We start from the raw sequence: 12,560 nt of genomic DNA, 5'->3' as shown, positions 1-12,560 counted from the left end.
AAAGTGGAAGTCACAGCAGGTGGCAAGCCCATCTTCCTAAACTATGGACGATCAGCTTCCAGAGAAGGCCAGAGGCAGGTGGAGCTAGTGTCTTCCGCCCGCCCCTACCAAAAAGAACCCTGCAGGCAGCCGGCCCTGGGCACCTAGCGATTGCCAGCCTCCTGCTGGGCTAATTTTTGTGGCAAGATTGAGTTCTCAGTGAGGTTTTGCATTGCAACTAGCAACCACTGATATCAAGTGCTGTAAAGTCCTCTGACGTTTAGGTTACAAATTTGCAACTTTGGCAAAAGCCACCTTTATTCTAAGTCTCTCAGGGCCCTTTTGAATTTCTTCTACTAAGTTCTTAGAACTTGTGCAGACTCATTAGGGGGGAAAGTTCGATGTGCATGCAGCCTGCATACGAAAAGGGGTTGGAAAACATCCTGGACTCAAGTCCAGAGAGGACCAGCGACTGCCGAAAGGTGGCAGAGCCGCCCCGGAGCTAGGACCCAGGTCCTCCGAGCGTCCAGAACTTACGTCACCAGGACTCCACCTCCGGGTGGGCGTCTGAGCCGAGTCCCCGCAGGTTCCAAACCCGCCCCGCGCCCCCTGGTGCGCATACTCAGTTCGACCTTGCAGCCGCACCGCCCACCCAAATCCTAGGGGAACCCCCGCCTTAACCGGGCGGGTGTGCCCGCGGGGGAAACTGAGGCAGGGAACGTGCTTGTGGGTTCGTTCCTCAGTCCACACCCCAGAGCCAGCAAAGCTGCTCCCGCCCCTTAGGCCCGTCTGGGACAGCAGGGAAGGACGAGGGGGAAAGGGAGGGGGTCACGAGCAAGCGGGGTCTGAGGAGCCGGCCGGTCCCGCCACACTCAAGATGGCGGCGCGGCAGCGGCGAGGCCCCTCAGAGGCGGGACCAGCGCATGCGCAGCGCGGAGTCCCGGCCCGGGACACAAGATGGCGGCAGCGGCGGTGGGGAGGGCGAGGCGGAGGCGGCAAAACGGGCGGTCGAGCAGAACGTGTAACCGCGTCCCCTCGAGTCCGCTGCGGGCAGGTAAGCGCCCCAGGAAGCCATGGTCCCGCCGCGAGCCGCGCCAGGGTCCGGGGTTCCGAAGCCAGGCGACGGTGGCCCCTCCGGCGCTTTCCGCTCCGGGCTACCGCTTGCCCCGTCTCTGCCGCCGCCGCCATCTTAGGCCCACGGGTGGGCGGCCGAGCCGGTGGCCAGGATGAGCGAGTTGGGTCCGGAGAGCGCGGGCGGAGCGGCCTCTGGGGCCCCTCCGCTGCTGCCGCCGCCACCGCCTTTGTGTCGGGCTCCGACTCTGAGTCGCCTCAGCCCGGGGGCGGGAGCGCGCGGCGGGGCGGGGGGCGGAGCCCGGGAGATGGGCCGGCGCGCGCGCGCCAAACAGCCCGCCCCCGCTGGAGGGTAGTAGGGAGGTGCGCGCGCTCGGCGTCGGCCCACCCCCTCCTTCGCGCGCGCCCCGCGCCTGCGCACTTCGGGAGCCCTTTGACTCCGCCCTCCTGGATCGGAGGATTTTGATTGGTGCGTTACTGAATGATCCCGCCCCATCCTCCTCCAATCCTGGAGTCGGAGGTTTTTTTTTCCTCCTTCTGGTGGGTTCCTCTGGTTGCGCAGATACAGTTGTTTATCCTTAAGCTGCTGGGCACTGTTAAACTGCGGTATGCGTGGGGGTCGGGAAGCCACAGGATAAATAAAAACGTTCTCTTAGTAATAGCAGTTATTTCCTACTGAGAGTGTACAATGTACTAGGCTCTACGCATTGAGACCGTAGAGGCCGGATGATTCTTGTTAGAAGTCGGAAAATGGCAGAAGCGTGTGGAACCGGGGTCTGTCCAAACCCAGAGCGGGTGTTTTAGCCACCGACCTGCTGAATCCAGATCACCTGGGAAATTAAAAAGCTTTTTAATCATAACAAAATTGGTGAAGTTTTGAAGTGGTGTAAAGTGAGAAAATTAGTCATCCGGTTTCCCAGCCCCACTCTTGGGGGGGTGTGTGAAAAATACCGATACTTGTGTACCTCCCCTTCCCGTTTCCCTACGATGTGGAGTGAGGGACAGGAATCTGAGGGTTTTTTAGACGAGTTCCCTGGTGTTTCTGATGCACAGCTCGTTTCGGAAACACTGCTGTGTCATGGTTTGGCCTGGCTAAATGGTGAGGCCACTAAACTGCTGGTTCTTCCCTGCGTAGTTGACCTGCCTGGTGCAGCAGTGTCACACAGTATTGGGGAAAAATATTTCAATAAAGGTGAACACGCTCTGTTGTTTAATGCATTTGCATGTTTTATTGTCTTTAGAATTAAAGACCTGATTCAAAGAAATGTGTTTTTTCACTCACTGTAGGTGGCTTGGGGCCGTGCCCACCCCTGATCTGTGATATGTATATTTGTTCACTTTTGTCTTAGTACTGTGGTTGGCCAGATCAGCTTAAAATTTGTGGCATCAAGCGTCCAAATGATAGCACAGGCCCTTTGTTAAATATTTATTAAAAATGTGACAACCATCAGAGCAGAGCATTAAATCAGGCTCAGGGCCCTCCTCAGCTCAGCCCTGGGGGACTCTGTGGGCTGCAAGTCTGTGAAAGTGAACCTGTTGGTTGTTGGGAAGCTTGAGAAATGCTGTTTTCATCCCCTGAATCCCCATGTCTCCCACAGTGTGTCCTGCCCTGTCCTGGGGGCTCCCAGCGTGCTCTCTCCTTGCCTCTTGGGCCGTTGCCCCTGTTCTACAGCATTTCATAGGTCTGCGACTCATTTCTTCTCTTTGCTCTGCAGTTGCTGATGCAAGGAATCCCCTGGGCCCCCGTCCATTCCACTGCTGACCAGCCCATCCTCCTGCGCTGTGCTTTCCTGCAGGCCCCCCCCTCCCGCCACTGCCTCTGTGGGACCCGGTGACGTGGGGGTCCATCTGGCCGGAGAAGAAAACCCTCTCATGCTAGCGTTGCAGACCCCAGAGGGTGAGAGAAAGAGGGACCTTGTTCAGCCTTGAGACCTGGGGGTCAGCCCTAAGGCACAGGGCATCCTTTTTCCCAGAGAACCAAGGCAGCTTCCCTTGGTCGGTGGGTCCAAGCCTTTTTGTCATCCTGGCCCCCTTTTGTTCTGTGTTCTCTTGCTCCCTTCTTTTTTATCTGCCAAACCGTACAGATGAAGTGACCACTTTGCCTTTTCCAAATTAACAACGATGTCCATGACTGAGTGTACAATAAAAACCACCGTTCAGTGATTGCTATGCTGTTGTCAACAACATCAGAGTTTCTGATCATCATGAAATAATCAATGAGTTGATAAAATTTCAGCAGCAGAGAGAAACCAATGTTTAACTATGCCTTTGTGGTCTTTTAGTGGGTAAACGTTTGATTTCTTTTGGGTGTTATGACACTAAAACAACTTTAGGAGCATCAGCCTGATCTCAGTTGCCCCCCGAGGGGTCTGACAGCCGGGTTGGGAACCACTTTGACCAGTGAGGCTTGTGCCAGGTGTGCTTTGGGTGGGGTAATAGGGAATGCTGACCCACAAGGAGCTCCTGTGGGTGTTTAAAAGTAAATTTTCACCTGGGGATTATGAAGGACTGAACTCGGTATTCATTCTCAGCCTTACTGGTTCTTTTAGCAACAGATTGCTTCCTGCTCTGTAGTTAGGAGGAGGCATCTAATTCGAGGCCATACTCCTTTCCGGGCTGGGCTGTGTTCCAGTTAGATTTTACTGGGTAGGAAAAGGGAAGGGCAGTTACTGCTGCTGCCTATGAGAGCAGCTTTCTCAAGCGCAGACCCTATTTCATCTTGTCTGCCACTCTTGATGCTTTGTAAACATTCGCAGAATGAATACAGCTCCTGCTGGTCCCTGGTACCATGCTGAGTGCCAGAGAGAGCCAAACTGGACCCACTTCTGAGGCCTGGGAGTTCTGATAGTCTAATGGAGGGGGGCAAACTGAGTTGATGGACCAGAGGATTTGAGTGCTACAATCCTAGGGAGGGACTCTGACCGCCTAGCCTGGGGAAGGGAACAAAGGAAGGGTTCCTGGAGGATGGAGGACCTAGTGGTAAGCCAGGCAGAGACATGGATGGGGAGAGTATTCCAGGCCAAAAGAGCAACAGGAGCGCCCCCATTTGACAGTTGAGGGAACAGCAACTTAGACCTGAGGGCTCCTGTGGCAGCAGGCTGGCCCTCCAGTATGGGACTGGATCGACTTCACGTGTGTAGGTGGTCACTGGGGCCCTTGGTGGATTGCAATTCGGGTGCAGTTGCGGGGAGTGTGTGGGGGGGATTGACCTCCACGCCCTGCTGGCCCTGACACCTTTCAGTCCTCGGTGTGGCAGGTCCGGTGTGGGTGCTGAGATGGCCAATGAGAATCACGGCAGCCCCCGGGAGGAAGCATCCTTGTTGAGTCACTCCCCCGGCACCTCCAGTCAGAGCCAGCCTTGTTCTCCAAAGCCCATCCGCCTGGTGCAGGACCTCCCAGGTACTGGCAAGGGGCTGTGGCAGGGCAGTGGGGTCGGCAGGGTGCCCAGGAGCAGCCGTGACCCTGGCTGGATTCTGTGCTTGTTTTCAGAGGAGCTGGTGCACGCAGGCTGGGAGAAGTGCTGGAGCCGAAGGGAGAACCGTCCCTACTACTTCAACCGATTCACCAACCAGTCCCTGTGGGAGATGCCCGTGCTTGGCCAGCACGACGTGATTGTGAGTGCCAGACTCGGCCCGGGGCCAGGGGTGGTGGTGTCTCAGCAGCTCTGGCATCTGGGCCTTCCCAAAATGTACCTGAGCAGCTGTAAACTCACCTGGCACTGTGTCATGGCCAGGGGACACACACAGCCCTGCCCGCCTGGAAGCTGTCCTCCAGTGGCAGAGACTGTCTGACACAGGAAGATGATTCTGTGAGCGGGTGGTGGTGAACTTGTGTTGCACACTGGGCGCTGTGCCTGGGATGCGGTTGTGAGCAAGGCAGATCTGGTCCTGCCTTTGCCTGCTGGGGGCGCCCAGGATGACAGTGTGGCACCTGCAGGAAGAACAGGGTCAGAGCCCCGCAGGGGTGCTGAGCGGGTCTGGGGAAGGGGGGGAACAGGGAAGGCTCCATCGAGAACCAGCGTGTAAGGTGAGGTTAGCTGAGTGAAAGTGGGACGCAGTGAGCAGCACTGTCTGGGAGCCCATGTCGACATGACGGGGACGTGTGGGTGCAGGCCGTCTGTCTGGGTCCCTGTGACTTGGGGCAGACTTTCTTTTCTGGGCACAGTCCACCCTCGTTTTGCAGATGAAGACACTGAGGCTCAGAGAGGGGAAGGGACTGGCCCAAGACCTCAAGCCAGTAAGAGGCAGGCCAGTGGGGCTCAGGGAGTGGAGCCCGGGGGCTGAGCCTGTGTTCCGGAGGGGCCCCAGCTCCAGAGACTTGCACCCTGCCCACCATCACACTCATATGCTCAATGTCACCACAGGAGTTGCAAGCGTTTCTTAAGTTTCCCTTTTATCCCTGTTGTTCTGGTTCTTTCTGACTGTGCTGTTCAGTGTGCAGGATCTTTAGTTTCCTGACTGGAGATCAAACCCTCGCCCTCAGCAGTGAAAGCACAGAGTTCTAGCCACTGAACCGCCAGGGAATCCTCCCATTCTGGTTCTTATGCCCGGTGTCATTTTAAACTGGTCACACGCATTGACTCCTTAAATCACGCTTTCAGAGGTGAGGTAGGGCTCAGCAGGGCTCACCTTGGAGGAGAAGGCCCTGGCCTGGGGCACACGGTTGCAGGAGCGGAGCCCAGTGTTCGTCCTGCATCCCAGCCCCTGTGCTCTTTTCCAAGGAGTAGGAGTAGGGGCGGGAGTGGGGCAGGACTCGCAGTACTGGGGCTCTTAAGCCGCTGGCCCTGGTTGCAACTCTGCTGGTCTCCCTCCACCAGTCGGACCCTTTAGGGCTGAATGCGACCCCCCTGCCCCAAGACTCAAGCTTAGTGGAAACCCCCCTGGCTGAGAACAAGCCCCGAAAGCGGCAGCTCTCGGAAGAGCAGCCCAGCGGCAATGGCGTGAAGAAGCCCAAGGTGAGTGTGGGCGGACTGGAGTGGGCAGGCAGCCAGCGGGGCCCCAACGCGCTGGGCGTCAGCAGTGTGTCAGGAGGTGGGGCTTGCAGCGGTGGAGCCTGGGCAGCTCCCCTGACCTCAGACCTTTGATTCTTGCTCCAGATTGAAATCCCCATGACGCCCACGGGCCCATCAGTCCCCAGCTCCCCCAGCATCCCAGGAACCCCAACACTGAAGATCTGGGGCGCGTCCCCTGAAGACAAACAGCAGGCAGCTCTCCTCCGACCCACAGAGTGAGCCCTTGCTGCTGCCCATCCTGGATGGCCGGCCTGCCCTGGACTGTGTGTGGCGGGGGGCAGAGGGGGAGCAGGCAGGGCGTCCGCCTCCTCATTGTTCTGTCTGTCCCCCAGGGTGTACTGGGATCTGGACATTCAGACCAACGCGGTCATCAAGCACCGGGGGCCTTCGGAGGTGCTGCCTCCGCACCCCGAGGTGGAGCTGCTCCGCTCCCAGCTCATCCTGAAGCTCCGGCAGCACTATCGGGAGCTGTGCCAGCAGCGCGAGGGTACTGCCTCCCGGGCCGCCTGCCTTGTGTGCTCCCACCGTGTGCAGGGGCTGCGGCTTGGCCAGTGGGGCTTGGGGAGTGGAGCCCAGGGGCTGAGCCTGTGTTCCGGAGGGGCCCCAGCTCCAGCTCATTGACCAACCTCTCCGCACTCACTTTCTCTCATCTGTAAGGTAGCGACAGTAACAGTGCCTGCGTAAGGGTGCCTACCTGGCATCAGCAACACCCGAACAATGAGAACGGTCCTTAGCACTTGGCAGCGCGTGCTACCTGCCAGGCACGGTTCGCACCCTCTGTATGTATCTGTTAAAGGGCGTAAAGAGCCGAGCACCTACCCCTCACACCATTACTCCAGGGAGTAAGTGCTTAATAAGCTGTAACTTTTATTAATAAACAAGCCTGCTTAAACTTGGCTGAGATGCGGAATCCACCCGTCCCCTCGTTGTTGCCTCTTGTACCTTTTAGGGAACGAGCAGCCCTCCAAGTACACTTCGGGAGATGCTGCCTGGGACTGAGCTGCTGACGTAGCAGGGGCTGTCCCTTGTTTACTGTGGCACTTCCGGCGCCCACACCACGCCTCCAGTGCTGCCCCGTGGAGCCTGCTGACTGAATCCAGACTTTGATCCTCTGTCCTGTCATGCAGGCATTGAGCCCCCCCGGGAATCCTTCAACCGCTGGATGCTGGAGCGCAAGGTCGTGGACAAAGGCTCCGACCCCCTGTTGCCAAGCAACTGTGAGCCGGTGGTGTCACCTTCCATGTTTCGCGAAATCATGAACGACATTCCCATCAGGTACGCCCCCTACCAGGCTAGCGGACCCCAGCCTCTGGTGTGTGTGCCCGGGCCAGGGTCGGCAGGCTCGCTCTCCTTGCTTTCTGACCCAGGTTATCCCGAATCAAGTTCCGGGAGGAAGCCAAGCGTCTGCTCTTCAAGTATGCAGAGGCGGCCAGGCGGCTCATCGAGTCCAGGTTTGGCTCTTGTCTCCTGACCCAGCATGACAGGGCTCCGGCCAGTGCAAGGGGAGGGCCTGGGCCTTGGGGCCTGCTCCCTCAGACAGCAAGGGTTGCACTGTCAGCCTGGGTGTTGATGCCCAAACGCCAGTGGCAGTGGAATGGGAGATGGAAGGAAGGGGCAGCGGGTGCTTAACAGCCGGCCCCTTTATGCGCCCTCAACTGGCAGGAGCGCGTCTCCTGATAGCAGGAAGGTGGTCAAGTGGAACGTGGAGGATACCTTCAGCTGGCTGCGGAAGGACCACTCCGCCTCCAAGGAGGACTACATGGTGAGTAGCTCTGCACGGAAGGCCACTGCCTCCAAGAAGCCCACTCTGCCTGCCGCGGCTGGGCGGGCCCCCACGGCAGCTGCCTCCTATGCATTTGGCTGACCTTTGACACTCATCAGGCCCCCAACTCATGTCTGTGGAGCTGTTCCTCTCAGCTTCTGGCTTTCTCCCAGAGAACACTTCTGTTACGGTTCTTACTGGAATCCTGTGCTTGGCCACACACCATTAAGTAGCTGCCTTTTCAACTTAATGAATGTTCAACACCTCCCTTTAGATTTTTGGAAAACAGATGAACAGACTGCCTTTGCTTGGTGTGTGTGGCTCTACTGCAGTTCAGAGCTGCCACCAGATTCAATCACCCACTTTAACGAGTCCAAAACAATCCTGTTTTCTGGCCCAAACCCGTCACTCTTCAGCCCCCCACCAGCACTAGCAATGGGCTTTCTTTTCAGGACCATTTTTCACAAGAGACAAGGTTTCGCACTTCACGGTAGTAACTGTGTACTTGACACGTAGAGAGAAAGGTAGGTGGCCTCACTGGCAAGAGTGACTCATTTTCACCCATCACTTGGACATATGCAAGTCAGCGTAATTACAGCGGCCTACAGTCAACCTTACAGATCGCTGAAAGCTCAAATCCAAATCTGCAGTGCCCAAACAGCCCCTGTTTTACAACAGCCATTCTCCCCATAAACTGCAGATGACTTGTAAGCAGGGATTATGCCTGGTTTGTCTGTTTCCCCAGCAAGTATCAAAGAGATTTGCCCTCGGGTAACCCCAGCAGTAAGTGCTGGCTTTTATTAGTACGTAACTGTATACCAGGGCTTGGCAGATCCTTAATGGGAACGACTGCATTTAATATTCAAACTGCCTTGTTAGGTAAGTATTTTGTGTTCCCTTAACTGTTGAGGAGTAAGATTCAGTGACGCCGAGGGATTTGTCCAAGTGACACAGCTAGTAAGGAGCAGAGCCCGTTTTAGGGTAAGGACAGTTGGGATCTGACAGCCTTCTCGCGCCAGCCCCCGGAGCCTGACCAGGAGTCTCCCTCTCCCCCAGGACCGCCTGGAACACCTGCGGAGGCAGTGTGGCCCCCACGTCTCGGCTGCAGCCAAGGACTCCGTGGAAGGCATCTGCAGCAAGATCTACCACATCTCCCTGGAGTACGTCAAACGGATCCGAGAGAAGCACCTTGCCATCCTCAAGGAAAACAACATCTCAGGTAGGGCACCAGGTGGTACGGAAGGGACAAGGAAGGTTGAGTTTCCAGGCCGTGGACTAGTTCGGGGAGGCCCATTTCTCCCAGCAGTGGGGTCTGCTGTGACCTTTGGCTCTGGGGTTTCCACGCCCTCTAGGAAACAGAAGTGATGAGAAAGGGAGGGCTGGAGCTGCGAGATGGAGACAGGGTAGGTGGGTAGGCAGACCTGTTTGTACACCCATCTTCTGTAAGCCTCACTGGGGTGTGACAGCTGGCTACGTGAGTGTGAGGATTCGGGGACCTCCAAGTGCTGGGCCCCAGAAGAGCCCTGTGCACAGTATCATGACTGTTACGAGGCAGGCAGTGTAGTTCTCATACTTCTCCATGGCAGCAAACTCACAGCTTGCCCACCAGGCCCCAAGGCACGGTGGCCTGGGTCAGTTCAGAGTGTGTTGATGTGGACCCCTGCTTTTTGTTCCTGCTGGTTGCCTAACCCTAACCCTGAGCTGCTGTTGGGTTTCTCTTGTGGCTCAGCTGGTAAAGAATCCGTTGCAGTGCAGGATACCTGGGTTTGATCCCTGGGTTGGGAAGATCCTCTGGAGGAGGGAAAGGCCACCCACTCCAGTATTGTGACTGGAGAGTTACACAGACTGTATAGTCCACGGGGTCGCAGAGTCGGACATAACTGAGCGACTTTGATGTCACGTCACTTCCCTGAGCTGCAATTCACTCCTCCCCGGGATGGGACTTACCTCCCCTGGTCACTGGGACGTATGTGGGAAGCGCCCGGCCCTGGGTGGTCCCAGGGCTGTCAGAGGGTGATGGCCCTCCGCGTGCTCCTGCCCACAGAGGAGGTGGAGGCGCCCGAGGTGGAGCCGCGCCTGGTGTACTGCTACCCGGTGCGGCTGGCCGTGCCCGCGCCCCCCGTGCCTAGCGTGGAGATGCACGTGGAGAACAGCGTGGTCTGCATCCGGTACAAGGGCGAGATGGTCAAGGTCAGCCGCAGCTACTTCAGCAAGCTGGTGAGAGCCACGGCGGGAGGCGGCCCCGCGGGGGAGCTCGGGTGGCTCTCGGCTGGAGTCTGCTGGGGGGTGGCGGGCAGGATGCGGTTGAAGCGCCATGCTTTCTGCCCCACAGTGGCTCCTCTCGGCTGGAGTCTGCTGTGGGGGCGGCAGGGGGCGGGCTGAGGTTGAAGCGCACTGCTTTCTGCCCCACAGTGGCTCCTTTACCGCTACAGCTGCATCGATGACTCTGCCTTCGAGAGGTTCCTGCCCCGGGTCTGGTGTCTGCTCCGCCGGTACCAGGTACTGGTCGGGGCGGCTGGGGGCGGGCTGACCCGGAGGGCAGGGAGGCCGCCCCAGGCTGAGCCAGCCGCTCCGCAGATGATGTTCGGCGTGGGTCTCTACGAGGGCACAGGCCTGCAGGGCTCGCTGCCAGTGCACGTCTTCGAGGCCCTGCACCGACTCTTCGGCGTCAGCTTCGAGTGCTTCGCCTCGCCCCTTAACTGCTACTTCCGTCAGTACTGCTCCGCCTTCCCCGACACTGATGGCTACTTCGGCTCCCGTGGGTGAGCACCCCGTGCTGCCGGGCCTCCTGCCTGGGTAGCATCCTCCGGGGCACAGAGCCCACCAGGGTCAGCTGTTTCCGATGCTCAAGGGTTTCGGGCCTGGGTGGTTACAGAGCCCAGCGGGGTCACCTGCTTCCTGATGCTGGAGGGCTTGGGGCCTGGGTGGTTTCGGGTGGAGTCCCTGCCTCCCTCCGTCACCAGTCCTGAGGCTGTGGACGCGCTGCTGCCCGTCTGGGAACCTATGCCAGCCCCGACCCAGCCGGTGCCACTCAGTAACCTATCCTGGGTCGGGAAGTAGAGCATCTGGTCCCGCAGTGAGCAGATGGGTGGTGGGGTGGGCGGGCGGGCACGGAGGCAGCCTGGTCACCACTGGATTTGGGTGCCACCTCCTCCCCTAACCAGTTCTGTGGACTTGGGCCCCCAAGCCCGAGCCTCTCTGTCCTCAGCCATTCAACAGAGCTGGCCACCTCTTGTCCCAGGACAAACCAAGGGTGATCCTTGGCCCCTGGCCTGACCAGAGCCCTCTCTCCAAAGGGCTGCCTGTGGTGGGGGTGGCACCTGTTCTTGGTGGAGGGTCTGGGTCCTGGTGGGACCTACACGCTCACCTCTTCCCCCAGGCCCTGCCTGGACTTCTCCCCGCTGAGCGGTTCCTTCGAGGCCAACCCTCCCTTCTGTGAGGAGCTCATGGACGCCATGGTCTCTCACTTCGAGGTGGGTGTGTGACTGGGTGTGGGGAGTTGGGCGGCAAGCCAGAGGGCCAGCAGCCTGGAGTGCAAGCCCCTGATACCCTCCCTGGGACCCTTCCCACAGAAACTGCTTGAGAGCTCGCCAGAGCCCCTGTCCTTCATCGTGTTCATCCCTGAGTGGCGGGAACCCCCAACCCCAGCGCTCACCCGCATGGAGCAGAGCCGCTTCAAGCGCCACCAGCTGGTTCTGCCTGCCTTCGAGCACGAGTACCGCAGTGGCTCGCAGCACGTCTGCAAGAAGTGGGTGCTGGGTGGGCAGGGCAGGAGGGCCAGGCTGGGCTCACCTGGCCAGGCCCTACCTTGAGCCACCGCCTTTGCCCGCAGGGAGGAAATGCACTACAAGGCCGTCCACAACACGGCCGTGCTCTTCCTGCAGAATGAGCCCGGCTTCGCCAAGTGGGGGCCCACGCCCGAGCGGCTGCAGGAGCTGAGTGCCGCCTGCCGGCAGTCGGGCCGCAGCCACGGCTCCAGCGGCTCCGCATCCTCAGAGGCCAAGGACCGGGACTCAGGCCGGGAGCAGGGCCCAAGCCGAGAGCCACACTCCACTTAACACAGCCTGCGGGGAGGAGGAGCCCCTGGGTGCTGCTGTGGACTTCTGGGGCTCTGGGGGCGGAGTGGACACCAGGACCCGCCTCCTGGGCGGCCGCCAATGACATAGGAAGACGTGGCTCTGCCAGGGTGCCCCCTCCCTGCCCGCGTCCCCCCAGCTCCCCGCCTCACACTCACTCCAGGCCCCCTGTAAATAGGCCCCGTCCTTCCTTCCCTCCTTCCTCCCCTCACCCAGCCTGTTGCCACCTTGTTTCATTTGTAAAAGGAAATACAGAAACCCCCCTGAGAACGTGTGAGGGTCTTGAGGGCAGAGCAGGCTGAGGAAGCTGGAGCCAATCACAGGACCACAGCCCTCCACTGCACATCCAGGCGCACCTTCTCACGGCCTCTGGGCCTTCACACCCAGCCCCGGGCTCCAGGATCTAACTTATCCTGCTGTCCCCACCTCTGGTCCCTGGTGGCCTCTGCTTGTGCCCAGGAAGTCTGAAGGGTCCAGAGGGCAGCGTCAACCATCTGCAAGCCCTGAGCTCCCACAGCCAGTAGCAGCTTCACTGACACCTCTGGGGAGCGGAGGGCGGGTAGAAACCTAGATGCCTGGAGCCACCAGTGAGTGGGCAGCCGGCTGTGTTTTACAGTCGAGGGCCAGGAGGAAGTGCAGCTCCGAGGCACCTGGTGTCTGC

General features: G+C 59.0%; 1 protein-coding gene across 2 annotated transcripts; it reads left to right on the top strand.

The window, feature by feature from the left end:
• The first annotated feature begins 903 nt into the window (after positions 1-903).
• On the top strand, positions 904-12,169 carry PCIF1 (phosphorylated CTD interacting factor 1). 2 transcript variants are annotated; one of them, XM_055438064.2, is made up of 17 exons: positions 904-1,033; positions 2,766-2,947; positions 4,307-4,449; positions 4,540-4,664; positions 5,867-6,004; positions 6,146-6,276; positions 6,394-6,548; positions 7,189-7,336; positions 7,429-7,512; positions 7,724-7,823; positions 8,880-9,042; positions 9,868-10,040; positions 10,236-10,322; positions 10,401-10,585; positions 11,203-11,296; positions 11,396-11,571; positions 11,656-12,169. In XM_055438064.2, exons 3-17 carry the CDS (start codon positions 4,326-4,328, stop codon positions 11,879-11,881), a joined length of 2,109 nt encoding a protein of 702 aa, XP_055294039.1. In that variant the 5' UTR covers positions 904-1,033; positions 2,766-2,947; positions 4,307-4,325; the 3' UTR covers positions 11,882-12,169. The 2 variants fall into 2 exon arrangements, with proteins under 2 accessions (XP_055294039.1, XP_088699855.1); XM_088843729.1 differs by lacking the exon at positions 2,766-2,947 and having other exon boundaries at positions 920-1,033.
• The last annotated feature ends 391 nt before the right edge of the window (positions 12,170-12,560 follow it).

Source organism: Moschus berezovskii, chromosome 15 (genome assembly GCF_049115385.1).
Source record: "Moschus berezovskii isolate FMDL1 chromosome 15, NW_MosBer_1.0, whole genome shotgun sequence".
Taxonomy (NCBI): domain Eukaryota; kingdom Metazoa; phylum Chordata; class Mammalia; order Artiodactyla; family Moschidae; genus Moschus; species Moschus berezovskii.
This window is presented reverse-complemented; position numbering and strand designations above follow the sequence as displayed.

Coding starts and splice junctions, on each gene's coding strand:
- PCIF1 (XM_055438064.2), top strand. CDS start 4,326: ATGGCCAATGAGAATCACGGCAGCCCCCGGGAGGAAGCATCCTTGTTG. Junction 7,824..8,879: donor CCTCCAAGGAGGACTACATG/GTGAGTAGCTCT, acceptor CCTCTCCCCCAG/GACCGCCTGGAACACCTGCG. Junction 10,323..10,400: donor GTCTGCTCCGCCGGTACCAG/GTACTGGTCGGG, acceptor GCCGCTCCGCAG/ATGATGTTCGGCGTGGGTCT.